This window comes from Tetrao urogallus (assembly GCF_951394365.1).
Source record: "Tetrao urogallus genome assembly, chromosome: 3".
In the NCBI taxonomy this organism is placed as follows: Eukaryota; Metazoa; Chordata; class Aves; order Galliformes; family Phasianidae; genus Tetrao; species Tetrao urogallus.
The window spans coordinates 67,798,694-67,816,356 of NC_136815.1; the positions used below are offsets into that span (position 1 = coordinate 67,798,694).

At 39.4% G+C, this 17,663-nt stretch overlaps 1 protein-coding gene across 1 annotated transcript in view; it reads left to right on the top strand.

Annotated features, from left to right (window-relative positions):
* The window catches only part of TENT4A (terminal nucleotidyltransferase 4A), a gene marked incomplete at both ends in the record, with an annotated part of 52,698 nt that extends 36,520 nt beyond the window's left edge, over window positions 1-16,178 (top strand). Inside the window, 2 exons of the mRNA XM_079533728.1 lie at window positions 3,453-3,611; window positions 16,002-16,178. Coding sequence (XP_079389854.1) covers window positions 3,453-3,611; window positions 16,002-16,178 — 336 coding nt within the window. The remainder of the gene's footprint in view (window positions 1-3,452; window positions 3,612-16,001) is intronic.
* Between the last annotated feature and the right edge of the window lie 1,485 nt (window positions 16,179-17,663).

Here is a 17,663-nt window from a genome sequence, read left to right on the forward strand (position 1 = left end):
TAAGAGTAGACTCTTCAGGAGGCGGAGTTTGGAAAAATAGGTCATTTGATAAAATATTCTGAGCAACAGAAGGTGCAGAGGAATTGTGAATCAAGAAATAAAACTTGATTTTACTGCTGTGGTGTCTGTGAGGTAAGGAGAAAGAAGCACAATTTCATGAGTTAGGCTACTTCTTGACACCTCCAGCTAATTATATTCTTGCCATAAATTAATATTACTTCACCTGAAAAAGAGGTGCCAAAGCCATTTTAGGATGGAAGAAAACCTAAACTGAACATTTATATGCTCAACTTGCATTAATAAGTACTATAATTGAATGCTTAATTTGAAAAACATTTACCTGCAAAATTTGAAATGTTATGGTACTCTTATCAATTCAGGCCAATTGAAAACCCATGAAATGAAAGTAGTAGGAATAATAAAGGAAGTTTGAAATGACACACTTTGGGGAAATATCTTTTGTTTAATAATGATTAAAATAAGGAGTAATTTTGCAGGCATCGAAGAAGATAACACAGGCTAAAGGGGCACTTTGCTTGTATTTTTAATACTGGGAGGTTCTAATTAGATTAACTTCAGTTGTATTTCTGTGAAACCACTACTAGTTTTGGAGGTATATTTTTCAGTTTGCTTCTGTTATATATGTTCTTACACTTTTCCCCCCTTTCCTTTTAGCATGACAAACATATTTTGTTTTTGTAATGCAGTTTAACTAAGGACAGAAAAATCAGTTGCATCTTGTTTGAGGTTTTGTATTGTTTATAGATTGGCAAATAGGAAGGGTGCAACTTTTTTGATTGATGTAAATTCACTGCCCTGTGACATTCCATAGGCAAATGTTGATCTCCTTCTATTTTATTATACCATAGTCTATTAAACTTATGGCTCCACCTACCAAAAAGGGAAATGGCACAAGCTGGGGTGAAATGGGATGAGGATTTGACACACTTCACATCACCTTGAAAGTATGTGGATTTGTCAAGATTTGAGCGTGCTGGACTAAAGCCATTCAAGCAAGGTTATACAGTGAAGTTCTTCAGTGCTTTGGCTGAACTTCTTTGAAATGCCTGAATTTCTCCTAGTGTTACTTTTTTCTCTAAGGAGTGTGGTTTCGTACTACTTCTCAGTAAATCCACTAGTTGTTCTTTCTAGGGATGACTTTGCTTAGTTGCTCCTTGGGTTTTTCTGCATTCATACTCAGCTGAACTTGTGGTGAGTTGATTCAGAGAGTAAAACTAGAAAAAGGAGATTGAGGCAAACCACAGAAACAGCAGAATTGGCTCATAATGGCAAATGCTAATGCAAGTACAATGGAGAGAGCAATAATGGAAGAAGTGAAAGGAGTAGGAATGGCAGCAGTTATCTATTAGATCACTTTGCTCCTGATGTTGTAATAATACATTGAGAGGAGCACGTGGAAAAAATCTTTACAGTAAAGTTCCAACTATAGGCACCAGTGCTCAGTTCTTTGCTTTCAAAGAATACAATTTGTATAGAAATAGTCCTTGTTCTTACAGCTTCCAACTCCTGAATGTTGTAGGAAAGTGAGAAACTGATGGAAGAAGGGTGGAGAATGGGATAGTAAGAATATCTTTGCCAAGATCTCTAGTTCATTCTTGTACGTTTATAGGGGACAACTTGTGTATATTATGCTACCAAGACACTTTCATTCCCTTGTTAAAGGTTTTGATTTCTTAATATTGACTTCTAGGTTAGTTATTTTTTTTCCTCAGAGGAACAATTACAAAAATTGACTGAGATTCTAAAACTTGTTTGGTCCATGTATTTAAAAGAAATACTGAAAATTGAATTCCTAGAATAGTAGCTGTTGTCAGTTGAAAAGGTTGAATTGTCTAGCAATGTCATGAAACAAAGCAGAAAACACTATTTCCATGCAGTTAGATTTTGGAAAGGATACCTGTAAATATAATTAAATCACATGATATTAGTGGAGAGTGAACTACTGTGCTGAAGGATGGGTATATCTATAAACTTTACCTTGCGTCTTAACTTGTATCTAACCCTTGAGTTATTAATGGAATTTAAATAAACTCTTATGGTGAGACCTAGCTAGTAAAGGGTTCCTGATGTTAGGAAGGGGCATTTGCATCATGAGATCATTTCAGTACATTTGTTGTTTCACTATTTCTGCCTAGACAGAAAACTAGGGATCCTGTTAGTCAAGCAAAAGTTGCAGTTTGATCTGGCTTCCTCAGTAATGCTTGTTGTTTCTCCTCCATGCTTTTTCCTTACCTACAACAAGGTAAATTGAACACTTCTATCTAGTCAGAGATATGAATAGTAGAAATCTTCCTTTTGAATACTGTGTTTTTATTTAGGAAGTTGAAATTGATTTAAAGAATAGGTTTTAAAATGGGAAGTTGTCAGTAGAATAAAGCTGTATCTGTTTCCAAAAGCATCTCTTCAGGTATTTTTGTGAAGGGCTACGATAGGCAATAGGCATTCAAAGGACCAATAAAGAGATTGTGAACTTACCTAGATGCTTACTGCAGTTACTGTAGCTTCATCCCTGCATAATTAGCTAAAAGCATTAGGGGGAGCTTATTCCTGTATTTGTCTTTTGACAGTGTAATCTCTGTAGCCCTTATACTGGTGAGGGCCAGAGCTCGTCTTTCAGACATGGATCTGAAGTGTCAAGAGTATTTGTAAACTTCTGGATCCGTGTTTGCCTCTTCCCTTGAGTGCCCCAGATGTGCAGTGTTAACTCTGCTTATGATGCATGTGCAATTGCTGTTGGTCAGGCTGGAAGAAGGAAGGGTAAGAAATATAGTAGTGAGCTCCATTACAGTATTTCTGTTGTCTTGCATCCATTTTGCTTTCCTCTGAAGAACTGTGTGTACCTCCAATGGAAAGTGATGAGAACTCCTAACTAGTATTGAAGCAGGTAACTAGTGCTTATATGTTAGTCTTGTCTGATTGGCCATCTCCTTGTTTCTTGGTAGGTGGAGCTCTAACTTTAGTGGGTTGAATGAGAGGAGACTGTAAGAGTTTGAGTAACTTTTCCATACAGTTAAGTACAGTGCATAACACTGTTCTGAGGACTGATTCTATCATGACACCTGCAATTGTAGTCCTCATTTCACTGTCACTATTCTTGCGCTGTTTTTTTCCAGATGTAGTTTCTACCTTTTAATTCTAATTAGGTAGAAGAGAGCTTTATTTGGCCTTAGATGAGCTGACCAGAACTGATTTGTTATCACCATGGACCTGCTGACTTTGTCTTTGTAATGCAGATTCAGTTTAACTTAGTCTAAACTGCTAGATGTGTGAAATAAACATAGTGCTAGTTTATATTCTTTTTTCTTACCACTGAAAGAATCTTTACAGTGTTCATGAGAGATTATATTTGGATGCATTTTCACATTCATAGACTGTATATGCTGTATTTTCTGTAAAGTTGCTTTTCTTTTCCCCTTTTTCTCTGCCAAAAGGATTCTGATACACCACCTTGCACAGCTCCTAATGTTTACCAGTTCAGTCTGCAAGCACCGACTCAACTTATGGCCAGTTTACCACCAGCATTGCCTATGCCCAGTGGTAAACCCCAATCTGCGCCTACGAGAACCTTGATAATGGCCGCCAGTAATCAGGTATGAGCCAACTGAATGGAGCTACCTTTTTATGAGAAAGTGATCTAATCAGCATCATAGATCATTTGCGCTGTGCTAAAAACCTCTAGAAATATACTTGATGTAGTATGTGCTGATTTTCATATAACCATTAAGCTACTTAACTGCCGTGTGCGAAGCACAGGAAGAAGAAAGGGTGGGAAATGTTTGAGATGTTTGGAGCTCTTCCACAGCTCACTCACCCCTAGGAATAACCTGATAGGCAATGTCAGACATCTGACTGATCTATATTTGAGAATTCCAGTACCCAAACTGCTGGGATATTTGCAGATCTCTAGGCTGTTTAATTTTGTTTTCTTAAAGCAGAAACTTCTCACAAGTGATATATCTGTTAAGCTAGTGTTTGGATGTGAAGAAATACTACTGCCTTGTCTGAGTGTGTTTAGTGGCCTTGATTTCTGAATTGCTAGAACAAACTTGTCTCCACTTGTAACCTTCTGTAATAATTTTAAAGATGGAGGAAAAAATCTGGGCATATTTCCAAGAAATATACCCAAATGTTAAATGTGCAGGGAGACAGACGGTATGTTACCTAATTAGCCTGCAGTATTACTTTAGCTAACATCTATTAATGTACGAAGAGAAGGAAGATCTTCAGCTTTTCCTTACAGCCTTGGTGCATCTGTCTATAGCAAGATGCTCCTCAATCTTGATTATTGAAACTGTATGAGCTATAGTGAAAGTTATCATCTAGGCCAGCTCCACTGAACACTTCCAGGGTGGGATTATGACACAGGATGTTTGCTTCAGTTTCTGCTTTGAGATTTGTGAAGTGTTTAAACTGAGTCTGAGTATTTGGTTGGAAGGGACTTTGAACTCATTTAGTCCAGTCCTCATCAGAGGGCAAATTGCTCATGTTTTCTGAGTAACTCCAAGAATGAGAATCCCCTCCTAACCTCCTCTCTGGGCAATGTGTTAGAATCATAGAATTATGTCTGTTCAAAGGGACCTTCAAGGGTAATCTAGTCCAACTCCCTGCAATGAACAGGGGCATCTACAGCTAAGATCACGTTGCTCAGAGTTCTATCCAGCCTGACAAAAAGAAGGGAACCCTGCCCCAAAAATCATAAAGTGAGCTCTCCAGGGATGGAGTATCCACCACGTCTCTGGGCAACCAGTGTGTTCCTATGTTTCACTGCCCTTATTTATTTAAAAAAAAAAAAAAAAAACAAAAAACAAGAAATACAACTTTCACCTCTTCAATCTAAATCCCCCCCCTCTTTCAGTTTGAAACTGTTTCCCCATGTGCTATCACAGTAGACTCTGATAAGGAGTTTTCTTTCTTTAAGTACTCCTTTAGATAGTGAATGACTGCTATTGGGTCTCCCCAAAGCCTTTTTTTCTAGGCTGAACAGCCTTATCTTTCTCAGCCTGTCCTTGGAGAGGAAGTGTTTCATCCCTTGGATCACTTTTATGGCCCTGCTCTGGACGTGCTTTTGCAGATCCATGACTTTCTTGTACTGAGGACTCCATACCTGAATGCAGTACCTCCAGAAGAGGTCGCACCATCACAGAGTATGGGGTCAGGATCACCTCCCTTGCCCTGCTGACTATGCTTCTTTTGATGCAGCCCAGGATGCAGTCGGCCTTCTGAGCTATCAGGGCACATTACTCATTGATGTCTAGCTCGCCATCCACCAGGACCCCTAATGTCTTTTAGACAGAGCTGTGCTCAGTACTTTCATCCTTTAGCTTGTATTGATAGTGAGGGCTGCCATTACCCAGGTGCAAGGCTTTGCACTTGATTTATTGAACCTCATGAGGTTCTCCTGAACCCACTGCTTCAGCCTGTCTAGGTCTGTCTGGATAGCATCCCATCCCTCAGGCGTGTTGACTGCAACAAACAGGTTGATATCATCTACAAACTTTCTGAAGGTGCACTTGATTGCACTACTGATGAAGATATTGAAGAGCATTGGTCCCATTACTGACCCCTGAGGGACGTCACTTGTTGCTGATCTTCACCCAGCCATTGATCACCACTCTTGAGTATGATTTTTTAACTAGTTCCTCCTTCACTCAACAGTCCACCTGTCAAATCCATTTCTTTCCAGTTCTGAGGAGAATGGGTGGGTTAGCCATGTCAAAAGCCTTGCTGAAATTCAAATGACATCAGTGGCTCTTGTCCATTGATGCAGTTACACTATCATAGAAGGTCACTAGACTGACTGGTCAGGCAAACACTCTTCCAGTATTTGACCCCACTTTTAAATAAAAGTTTAGTCTTGAATTTAGTCTTAAAATACTTTTCACACTTATGTCCATTTTTCCTTGTTCTTTTACTAAGCATTCTACTCTTACTGAGAACAGCCTTCCTCCATTTACTTTAAATCCTCTCATTAGGTATTGAGATCCATCAGTATGATCCCTACCCCTCAGAGTTCTCCTTTTGGGGGTAACAATAGAGCTCTGACATCTTTATCATTTATGATAAACATTTCAGTGTCTTATTCTCACAGACTTTCATTGGACTCACTTCAGTATGCCTACATCTCTTGTACCGGGAAGCCTGGACTTTTACATAGCCCTCCAGATGTGGCCTCTCTAGTGCTGAGTAGAAGGGAAGGATCACTTCTTACCTTGTAGTGATACTCTTCTTAATGTAATGCAGCTTGGGATGTTGTTGACCTTTCTTGATATGAGGGCATGTTGCTGACTCAAGTTCAACTTGTCTATTGTCTGTGGTTGTGTTACACTAAAGCTGTTTTCCACCTGGTCAATGCCTCACACGTATCGATGTATGAGATTATTCCTTCTTATGGGCAGTGTTAAATTTGAAGTTTATGAAGTACCTATCAACTCATTTGTCCACTCATTTGACAAGGTTTGGCAGCACAGTTGTCGTGTTTATTAGCTCTCCTTTCAGTTTCTGAGGGTTACTATCCTGTCATCCAAGTCACTAATTAAGATGTTAGTATTGGCCTGGCATCAACTGCAGAAATGGACCACTGGTTGCTGACCTCTAGCTGGACTTTGTGGTGCTGATCAAAACACTTTAAGCCTGGTATATAAGGGTATATTTTTCATTCAGCTTGTGAGTTTGTCTAGAGATGGCACCTACCACTTACTATAGAATGAAAAAAAAATCAGTGCTTGGTTTGAACTTTCAGCTGTATAAGAAGTTCTATCTGAACAGTTTTTTCATGTTCAGTAATACTAGCCTTGAGTTACGGCATATTATAGCTTGATAGGAAAGTCTTCCTAGTTGCTACACACATATTTAAAGGACTTGACAGAAGTGTTTTTCAAGACCCATTTCCTTTTGTTTAGATCGGATTACTGTTGCTCTACATACTGTTGGTATTCCACTATTTCCTTGTAGATGCTCAATACCTTTAATCTTTGGAAATTGTTCCATCACATGCTTTCCCCATCTATTTCCTCTGCAATCCACGGTCCTACAGCAAGTCCCTACTTGTATCTCAAAGTATGATTTTTGTTTTAATCTCCTGAATGATTCATTCAGTTTTCTTAATTCCAGTTTCATGTTAAACTCATGTAAAGTGTAATCTTAGTCTGTTTTGTTCTTTCCTTTAGCAACTCTTTTCAATGAAGAGGTGTCCTGTAGCTTAACTTTGTCAAAATTGTGTGAAAACAGAATCGAGTTGCAGTTATTGGTGCAAAACAAGTTAGGATTTGGAGTTGACTAGGTTGTGAAGAGGCAATTTGTTGAGTGGATGTTGAGTGACCTTAGCTGCAATTTTGTATCATTGAAGAAAAGTGCTTTGCAGCATTACTTGGCTTTTCTTCAATAGTTTGTACAATACATAGATGTTTAAAACTGGAGTTTATCTCTGGCTTTTGAAAGATAAGGATCTGCACTTTAGGATCATGTTAACTCGGAAGAATTTCTTGCTACCTGCAGAAGCAATTGTTTTTCTACAGTAAATTTAGTGAGAGTTTGTGTTGTGGAGTAAACTCTTCTTTTAGATGAAGATTGCAACCAACCAAGTCCAAGTGGGAATTGAAATCACACTACTCAGAATGTGGTAAATGTGTGCTTTTCATTTGCAACATTTTGGAGAATGAATGAACTGGATTAGCTTTAACTTTACTCAAACTAGCAAGTCTTCATTTATAAGGTTTAATATGCACGTATTAATAGCTGGAAGGGTTTCTATTCTGATAGTCTTGAATTGATAGGCCTCCTTAACAGCAGGTATTTTCCTCTATCCGAAAAGTGTTTGAAAGGCATTCCATTGTCCATTTGTCTTCAGCATCTACCCTGGCAATTATTTTTCCCTCAGTTCAGCTTGTTGTCTTTGAAGACCTTACGTTATTCGCAGGAAGCTATACCTAGGTCTTCGGTACTTGCTGTAGAAGCAAGAAGTGCCAGTGCAAGAACTTTGAACCAGTAGCAGCCTTCTAGACAAATTCTCTGCTGTTAGATCTTCCTAATACTTTCTTGTTTGAAAAAGTATTGGAGCAATTAACAGTTCTTTTTATACACTGCATAATTAATTGGAGAAATTCCAGGTAGTTCAGGGACTAATTAAGCTCCTTATAAAGATCTTCTTGATGTTCTTTTCAGTATTATTAGTGTTTTTCCTTGGTAATCATTCTACTTTGCTGACAAAGCAGTTTGAAATTTCTTTTGGGAGAACAAAACAATTTATGAACCAGTGCTCTCCATTGGAGTGAGTAGAAAAACAATACTGGTATACATGTCCAGGGGAATGGAAGGGAGAAAAAATACCTGGTGACTTTCCACTAGGAGAAGGACAGTTTTCTTGTATTTACAAATGGGTTAAGTTCTGTTCAATTTCTTGAGTTGATGGTGGCTACTTTGAGAAGTCACGGATGAAGGCAGAACAAACTACAAGTTTTTTAGGTCCAATTTTTTTAATGTTGCATTTTTTTATCCTAAGAGTGCTTATTTGATTCAAAAGGATTCAAGATAGCAAGTACTGGTCCTGCTGGACTAGCTTCCAGAGTGTCTGTTCTGTTCAAGAAAAGCTCCACCGAGGACATTCAAATGAATGATACCTAGTTGCTAATGTGGTCATTAAGAATTTCATAGCAGCATTCACTACTGACTTCGGAAGGAAGAAGACAACTAGGAAAATGAAACTTTAATGCTAGTGCTAAAATGACATAATCTAACCTTTTATGCTTCACTTGCTAAAATACTTTTCTTCAGAGTTTGCTCTCACCTAGAACAATTGTGGGAGATGTTGCTTTGTCCCAGTGACAATTCTGATGCTGTTAGCATCTAATAGTGTCTCAAAATGTAGTGGCATTGGAAACAAGATTTTCCAAGTGTCTGCTTCCAAAGTACTTTTTCAGTTGAAGAAAAGGCTGGCTGAAACTCTAAAGAGCAGTTTCTAAAAACAGGATGAACAGGACTTCATCATAAGTAATAATAAAAAAAAAAAAAAACAAGTGAAGAAAATGTGGAGGTAATATCTGATCAGTTTGCTTAGCATAACTTTGTCTTCCAATGTCACTGTCAGAATGCTCCTCTCTATCTCAGATTGGTTTAAATACATGCATATGCATTTCATCTACTTGTTTTCTCACACTGACCATATTGATGTGAACTCATTGTTTGGAGAGTGCTGGTGGGCCTGTGTCCTGAAATTTTTCTCCAAGTAAAAGCTGAGAAATCTCGATAAGAAATCTGTCTTAAGCTCTAAAATAGAGTTAAGTCAGAAAATTTATCTCCTGAGATACTTAATAAAAGGTGTTTGGATAAAAGAACAATGGCCATCTCAAGATAGTAGCAAAGTTGCAGTATGAGTTCTGTCTTCTCATCGTTTGTTTTGACTCAGCTGTTCCCTCATGACTTTGAGTCTTCTGATTCTGTAGTGTTAGCAGGTAAGAAGTGATGGAACTTGTGCTCTTTCTGTACTCTGTACAAGTTTTTTTCTGTTGTATAAATGCTGTTTTCTTTTGTTGGACAAGAAATGAGATTTGGCTTGTGAATGCATAAATACAGACTTATCATTATGCTGTCAGTTGAAAACTAGCTGACTTCAGCTAGTAAGCCCAAACAAAGGGTTCAAAAGGGAGAAGGATCTCTCGATATTTGTAGTGCTTTAGGCTTGTTTTTCCCAGATTTAAACAACTTGAATAAGAACTTTTACTACATCTTAAATATTTAAGCGCATCTTAAATATAGACCAGATCTAAATTTTAACAGATTCAAAGTATGGCCAGGTAGCTAATATAAATATTATATATAATCATGTTAGCTTAAAAATAATGAGGCTAATGAACCATTGCTTGTTTGGAAATAAGGTGGAAAAATTGAAAAGAACTTGGGAAGATTTTGAGGCTGTTTGTTAAGGTATTAATGCTAAATAGTACAGTAAAATTCTGCAAAATACTACACTAATACTTTACCTGTAATAAGGCTGAAATATACAAGCTTCAATGATGACAATTCCTATCAACTGAAGAATGGATTCAGTTGTGACTGTTAATCCAGTAGTATTAATAATGTAATAATAGGTTTCCTAAACTGGCTACCTTTGTAGATCCTTATGTACATATCGAGTGCTGTATGTATAGGCGGATTTTTTTTAAACTTAACAGTTCTGACACTTCATTTTCATAGCTTTCCTTTTTTCTCCCTATTTTGGAGGAGCTAATGGTCAAAGGTTCAGAAACTGTTTGGGCTGTAGCTTTGTTACTTATGTAGTTTATGTTATTTTTGATGTTGAAGTGATTTATTTTTGGCTTAAAACTGACTGTCTTTGTCAGCAGTTTTGTATGGTAAAATTGCTTATATATGTCATAGAATCGTAGTGTGGTTTGGGTTGGAAGGGACCTTTAAGATCACATAGTTCCAACCCCCTGCTATAGGCAGAAACGCCTCCCTCTAGTCGAGAGTGCTCAAAGCCGCTTCCAGGGAGGGGCATCCACAACTTCTTTGGGCAACCTGTTCCAGTGACTCACTACCTTCACAGTAAAGAATTTCTTCCTGATATCTAGTTTAAATCTACCCTCTTCCAATTTAAAGTCATCTTCTTTTGTTCTGTCACTACATGCCCTGACAAAAAGTTCCACTCCAGCTTTTCTGTAGCCCCCTTCAGTTACTGGATGGCAGTTGTAAGGTCCCCGCAGAGCCTTCTCTTTAGGCTGAAGAAAGAGGTGCAGCTTTCTCAGTCTGTTCTCATAGGAGAGATGAGATATTCCAGAACCTCTGATCATCTTTGTGTCCTTGTCTGGGTCTCCAGACCTGGATGCAGTACTCCAGATGGGGATCTCAGAAGAGCAGAGAAGGACAGAATCGCCTCCCTTGACCTGCTGGTCATGTTTCTCTTGATGTAACCCAGGATTCAGTTGGCCTTCTGGGCTGCAAGTGCACATTGCCAGCTCATTTTGAGACTTTTGTCAACTGATAGCCGCAAATCCTTCTCCTCAGGGCTTCTCTTAAGCCATTCTCTGCCCTACCTGTGTCTGTGCCTGGATTTGCCTTGACCTAAGTGCAGGAACTTGCACTTGGCCTTGTTGAACATCATGAGGTTGGCGTGGGCCTACCTCCCAAGCCTGTCCATGTCCCTCTGGATGGCATCCCTTCCCTCTAGTGTGTCAGCTGCACCACTCAGCTTGATGTCACCTGCAGGCTTGCCGAGTGTGCACTCGATCCCACTGTCCTTGTCACCTGCAAAGATGTTAAATAACACTGGTCCCAGTACTGATCTCTGAGGAACGCTGCTTGACGCTGGTCTCCACTTGGGCATTGAGCTGTTGATCACAACTCTGAGCGTGGCCATCCAGTTCAATTCCTTATCCAGCGAATGGTCCATCCATCAAATCCATTTTTTGCCAATTTGGTGACCAGGAAGTCATGTGGGACAGTGTCAAGTGCTTTGCACAAGTCCAGGCAGATATTGTCAGTTGCTCTTCCCTTCATCCACTAATGCTACACCTTCATAAAAGGCCACCAAGTTTGTCAGGCATGACTTGCCCTTGGTGAAGTCACGTTGGTTACCACCAGTCACCTCATCTTTATTTTCCATGTGCCTTAGTAAGGCCTTCAGGAGGATCTGCTCCGTGGTCTTGCCAGACACAGAGGTGAGACTGACTGGCCTGTAGTTCCCGGATCCTCTTTTTTGCCTTTTTGAAAATGAGAGTTTTTTCCCTTTTTTCAGCCAGTGGGAACTTCACCAGATTGCCATGACCTTTCAAATATGACGAATAGTGGCTTGGCAACTTGATCTGCCAGTTCCCTCAGAACCTGTGGATGGATCTTGTTGAGTCCCATGGACTTGAGCATCTTTACGTTCTTTAGATTGTCTTAAACCTGATCTTTACTTACAGCAGGGCAGATCTACCTTCTCCAGGTTTTTACCACTGCTTTCTGCAACTTGACCAGTGTGTCTCAAGCTCTTTCCAAATGAAGACTGAGGCAAAGAAGTTACTGAAAACTTCAGCCTTCTTCGTATCCCTTGTGATCAGGTCTCCACTTCCCTTCTGGGGAATTTCTCCTCTCTGGAGAGGGCCTCCAGGGCCATGTCCTCCCTGACCTTCTTTTTATCACTGATATATCTGTGGAATTTCGACTTGTTCCCCTTCATGTCTCATGACTAGATTTAATTCTTTCTGGGTTTTAGCTTTCCTAACCTGATCCCTGGCTGCTCAGACAACTTCTTTGTAGTCTTCCTAGGTAACCCGTTCCTGCTTCCACTCCCTCTTGACTTTCTTTGAGCATAAGCAAGTCCAGGAGCTCCTTGTTGATCCATGGAGGCTTCCTGGCATTCTTGCCTGTCTTCCTTTTTCTCAGGATGCACTGCTTTGTGCTTGGAGGAGATGGTCCTTGAATACTGACCAGCTTTCTTGTGCCCCTGAGCTTTCTCCCATGCTACCCTGCCAGGCAGTTCCCTGAAGAGTTCAAAATCTGCTCTTCTGAAGTCCAGAGTAGCAAGCTTGCTGCACACACTCTGACACCCTAAGGATTTTGAACTCTGCATTTTTTTGTGGTTGCTACAGCCAGGGGTGCCACTGAGCTTCATATTACTCACCCTTCTCATTGATGAGGACAAGGTCGAGCATAGCTCCTTTTCTCATGGGTTCCTGTACTACTTGGAAGAAATTATTGTCACATTCCAGGAACCTCTTTGATTGCTGGTGCCCTGCTGTGTTGTCCATCTAAGAGATACTGGGGTGGTTGAAGGTTCTCCAGGAGGACCATGTTTTGTGAGTATGAAGCTGCTCTTATCTATTTATAGAGGGCCTTGTGCACTCAGTCTTCCTGATTGGGTGGCAAATTTAAGATGAAAAGTTTGTTTTCTTCAGCACATTACTCAATATTTGAATTTCTACCAGACTTGTTGTCTGGGACAAAAGCTGAGAGCAACCTTTTCTTAAATTTCTGTTAAAACATCTGGGAATTTTTTGAGCCTGGTATGTGTTATAAAGTTTTTCCCCATCTTGTTTTAGTTGCAAGTTTCTGAGATTTCTCTACACATATAGCAGCTTCTACTCGTGGAAGATCAAATTCAGACACCCCCCCCAATCACTTCTGTGTCTTAATTGTTGAATGAGCAGCCATATGTTGGTAGAAAAAATTACTCCTTGGTAAGGGAAATTATCAGAACATTTAAACTGAAGATGTCTGCGTATTGCAGTTAGAGGGCTTGCTTTTTTGCTTTTCTGATCCCTCTTCAGCCACTGTCTGGGTAGACATGCCATCTCTCAGTGACTGGGGGGGAGCATGTGGACATCAAGAATGGTGTGGACTAGATGGAGTTAATAGTCTTCTGGGAATTTCAAAAAGATATCAGCAAACTTCCTTTACCTTATAAATAAGCAGTGAAATAAGTATGTAGCAATCTTTTGAAAATTTGATTACATCTTGAACAAACTAGTGGTACAATTACTTTGAGGATACAGATAGGCTTAATTACCCTGTTTTCAATGGGGTTTGGCTGACCTGATTTGAGTGAAGCACGGCCTGCTAGTGTGCCATTATTTTTTTCTGAACACTCAAATTAAGGATTAAGTTGCCAGGTTCTTTGTATTTACAGCTGAAGATAATAGGCTTGAGTAGATTCTGTGGTCAGAGCTTTGTTCTGATTTTACAGTAGCAAAACTAGAGTTATCTCTTTTTTTTTTTTTTTTAACATAGTGAAGTGTAACTAAGGAATAGAACTGTCCTCATTGTTTTGACTATTGAATGACCGATCACTTGAAATGTTTTGGCTTTATTTAAGCAAATTAGTTGATACATGTCTGTAGAGCTTTGCTTATGGATTCGAGAGTCAGATATACATGTATTGAACTTCAACACTTTGCCTCAGAAGAATGTGTAAAGGTGGTGTTTGTTTGAAAGGCGACTTGCCAAAATAGAATGTTTTTATTTTTTCAGCTTATTTTGTTGATTTTAATGAATAGCTCTTGATAGGTGCTTTACAACATACTTCAGTAGACAAGTTTTGAGTTTCACCTCTTAAGATGAAGGATTCTTTCTCTTTCATTCTCTTTTTGTCTTTGTCCTTGGTTATTTTGCCATTGCTATTCTGACAACACTTAACATGTCTGTCCTGGGAGTTTAAAAATTGAATATTCAAGGATGTTTAGGTCACTGTAGGGCATTCCTTACATATGAAAAAAGGTTGTGTTGTTTTTTTTTTTTTTTTTTTTTTACTATTGTACAGTTAACTTTTCTTTTCAATACTGTTCTTCCCCAGGTCTTTCTGTAGATGTTCATAGAATCATAGAATCACCAAGGTTTGAAAAGACCTAAGAGATCATCCAGTCCAACCGTTCACCTATTCCCAATAGCTCCCACTAAACCATGTCCCTCAACACAACATCCAGTCTTTCCTTGAACACCCCCAGGCTCGGTGACTCCACCACCTCCCTGGGCAGTCCATTCCAGTCCCTGACCACCCTTTCTGAAAAGTAATACTTCCTAATGTCCAGCCTGAATCTCCCCTGCCGTAGCTTGAAGCCATTCCCCCTGGTCCTATCACTAATGACACGAGAGAAGAGGCCGACCCCCAGCTCACTACAACCTCCCTTCAGGAAGTTATAGAGAGCAATGAGGTCTCCCCTGAGCCTCCTCTTCTCCAGGCTGAACATTCCCAGCTCCTTCAGCCTCTCCTCATATGGCCTGTGCTCCAGACCCCTCACCAGCTTTGTTGCCCTCCTTTGAACACGTTCCAGGGCCTCAATATCTTTCTTGCAGTGAGGGGCCCAAAACTGGACACAGTACTCGAGGTGCGGCCTCACCAGTGCTGAATATAGGGGAACAATCACCTCTCTGCTCCTGCTTGCAACACTGTTTCTGATGCAAGCCAGGATGCCATTGGCCTTCTTGGCCACTTGGGCACACTGTTGGCTCATGTTCAGCCGAGATGTTCAGCATCTCTCCTAATTATAATTTAATAGCAAAAAGCTTTGTATAGCATTATTCCTTAAATAATTTCAATGATAGTTTGTTCTCACATTTATTTTGACACCACGCTTATTTGGAAATACAGATTAATAAGCTATCTGCAGTTATTTCATGTTCTAAACAGCTGCCCTATGTTAACTTTGTGGTATTTCTACTAAATCACTTAAGTTAGACAGAACGCTTTTTTTTTTTTTAAAGGCAGTCTGTGTTCTCACAATAATTTCTTTCACTCCTCAGGAAAAAAAAAGTTGCTTGTGTTTAAGCTGCAGGTATTTTTAGAGTCTCAGCATGTAGGGAAATGATAACACAACTCAAGGTGGTATTAAATGGTAGGGAAAAAACTGAACTCGGTTGTTATTAAGCCTTTTCAGCAGCTGCTGTTCCAAATTATTAGAGATTCTCCCAAAGAAAGTGTCATGTTACACTCCTGATGGTTATTTTGCCTTGGTCTGGATGCGTGGTATGTAGCAGGCAAATAAGATTTATCAGATTAGGCCCAGCTCCTTCCAAAGTCATGGCTAGTTTACTGATTTAGTTAAGTGAAATTGTAAGTAGAGCAGGCTAGTCCTTTGCATTAGCTCATGTAGTGATGCTCCTGTGTTCCTTAATAATTATATTTCTGGAAGTCTTGCTGGATATTTCACTCGGTTATATTCTTTCCAAGAATCTTCTAGAGACATGTCTGTTACAATTAATGTTTAATGTGGAAGGTCTGTTTTTATAGTGGTGATGCATGGTGAGCATATTTAATACTCAGATCAAAGGTTTTTAAGGATGCTTTTAAATCTACACCATTTCATTTGCAGGACATTTGCTTCAGAAAACAAGCTGTTAGTGCCTTTGGATTTGTGCAGCTAAAATCAGACAAGCATGGAAAGATCAGTTGCTTCAAGCAGTATTCTGTGGGAATGACTTGTATGTTGAGGAAATACCACTGGTAATACGTACTTTGTTTCAGTTGTTTGTATGCCTAAACTGAGTGCATGTCTTGTGTTTTTTAACAGCACACTGGGATGAAGTTTTCCATGAAAGGAACTCATAACCAAGGCAACAGCTACAGTCCTGTCAACAGTGGAGGCATGAGGCAACCAGTTGGTAACAGAGGACACCACCAGTACAATCGTAATATATGGAGAAGAAAAAAACACAGAGACAGTTTACCTATTAGTCTGAGCAGATAATGGCAGATGGCAAAATGACCTTCCCTGTTCAGACAAACTGAGCGAGTGCCACTCGACTTAGGGGATGGAGACCAGCGTCCAGCACATCGTTTTATTGGTGTTGCCAAATATCTGCAGCTGACTTCTTTGCATGTTTCTTTGTGTGGTGGTTCAGTCCATCTTCAAGAAGTAGTTGTGCTTATCTGTGAAGCCTTATTAAATGTGGAAGTTTTGTTTTTCTGCCTTCCCACAATGGTTCATACGGTGCCGAAGCAGCTCTGACAGTGGAACTGCAAGGACATTTACAAATGCTGTGGCTTTTTTTGCTGTGGCTACATCTGTTCCTATGTGGGTTCTGTTTTCTTTTATTTTGGAAGTGAAGGAAACTTCAGCCCCTTCGATTTTTTTTTTTTTTTTTTTTTTTTTTTTCTTTGCAGCAAATCGAGTTGGGAATTCAAAAAAATAAATTTGCTGCAGTCCTGTTTGTTTCAAAGTTCAGGATTTTTTGCTCTGTAAATATTGGAGATATAATTTGTGCAATAACTAGGAATTTTAATTTAATTTCATATTGTCACATAAGTTATATTTAAGGGGAAGAGGTTTTTTAATTTACAGATCCTTTCCCAGGTTGCATTATCTAAGTTGGGTTCATAGTTTTGGCAGGTTGTCTGAGCAGTGTTACAAACATGACATTTGGTAATATTTGAGGCTTCTTGATTCACAGTGGAAGAGCGATTTGGCTTACAGTTTTAAGAAGGTATTAAGCTCCAAAGCATTTCGACCCTATGTTTTTTTAGCTCATTGTCTGGCCTCTACAGTCTTCTTGCTCTGACCAATGAGTTTTAATTTTATTCCTTTTAATAGACGACAAATCCAGCATTCTTAGTACCAGAAGTAAAACTTTTGAGGGAGGGGAGAAGGTTGGTTCAAGTCCCGATGTGAAATTAAAAAGCGGTGAACTACATGCTTTGATGCATTTTAGTAATGTAACCTGTTAATGTTTGGGTTCAAACAACATTATTAAATGGAGGTACCCGGCTTAAGGAATGTGGAGAAAGGAAATATGTTGATTCCATTAAGGAATCTGTATAGCAGTATGCATTAGTTCTGTTAAGAGCAAATATATAAAAAGTACTTCAGCTGCTCTAAGCATTATGAGAAGTATCTTTTAATGTATTGCAGGAGAGCACAGCCCAGTGTTGTACGCAGTATGAGTGGCTGGCACTTAATTTACAGATGCATACAGGTATACTATGCAAGTGTGTATTGCCATGACAAACACTGTCTTTAACTTTTTGAAAAAATGTACATCCTGCCTAACCCTGAGTTTTTAAAGCACCACAGTTGTCCTGGGAGTAGGTCACGTCTCATGCCCTCTGACTTCCTGTTTTTTTAGCGAGAGTTCTTAAACTATACAGAAAACTACAGATCAGTTATATAAATCCATTAGCAGAGAAAGCTGAAGAATCCTGTTAACAGGACTATACTGTATACAGATAGAGAAGG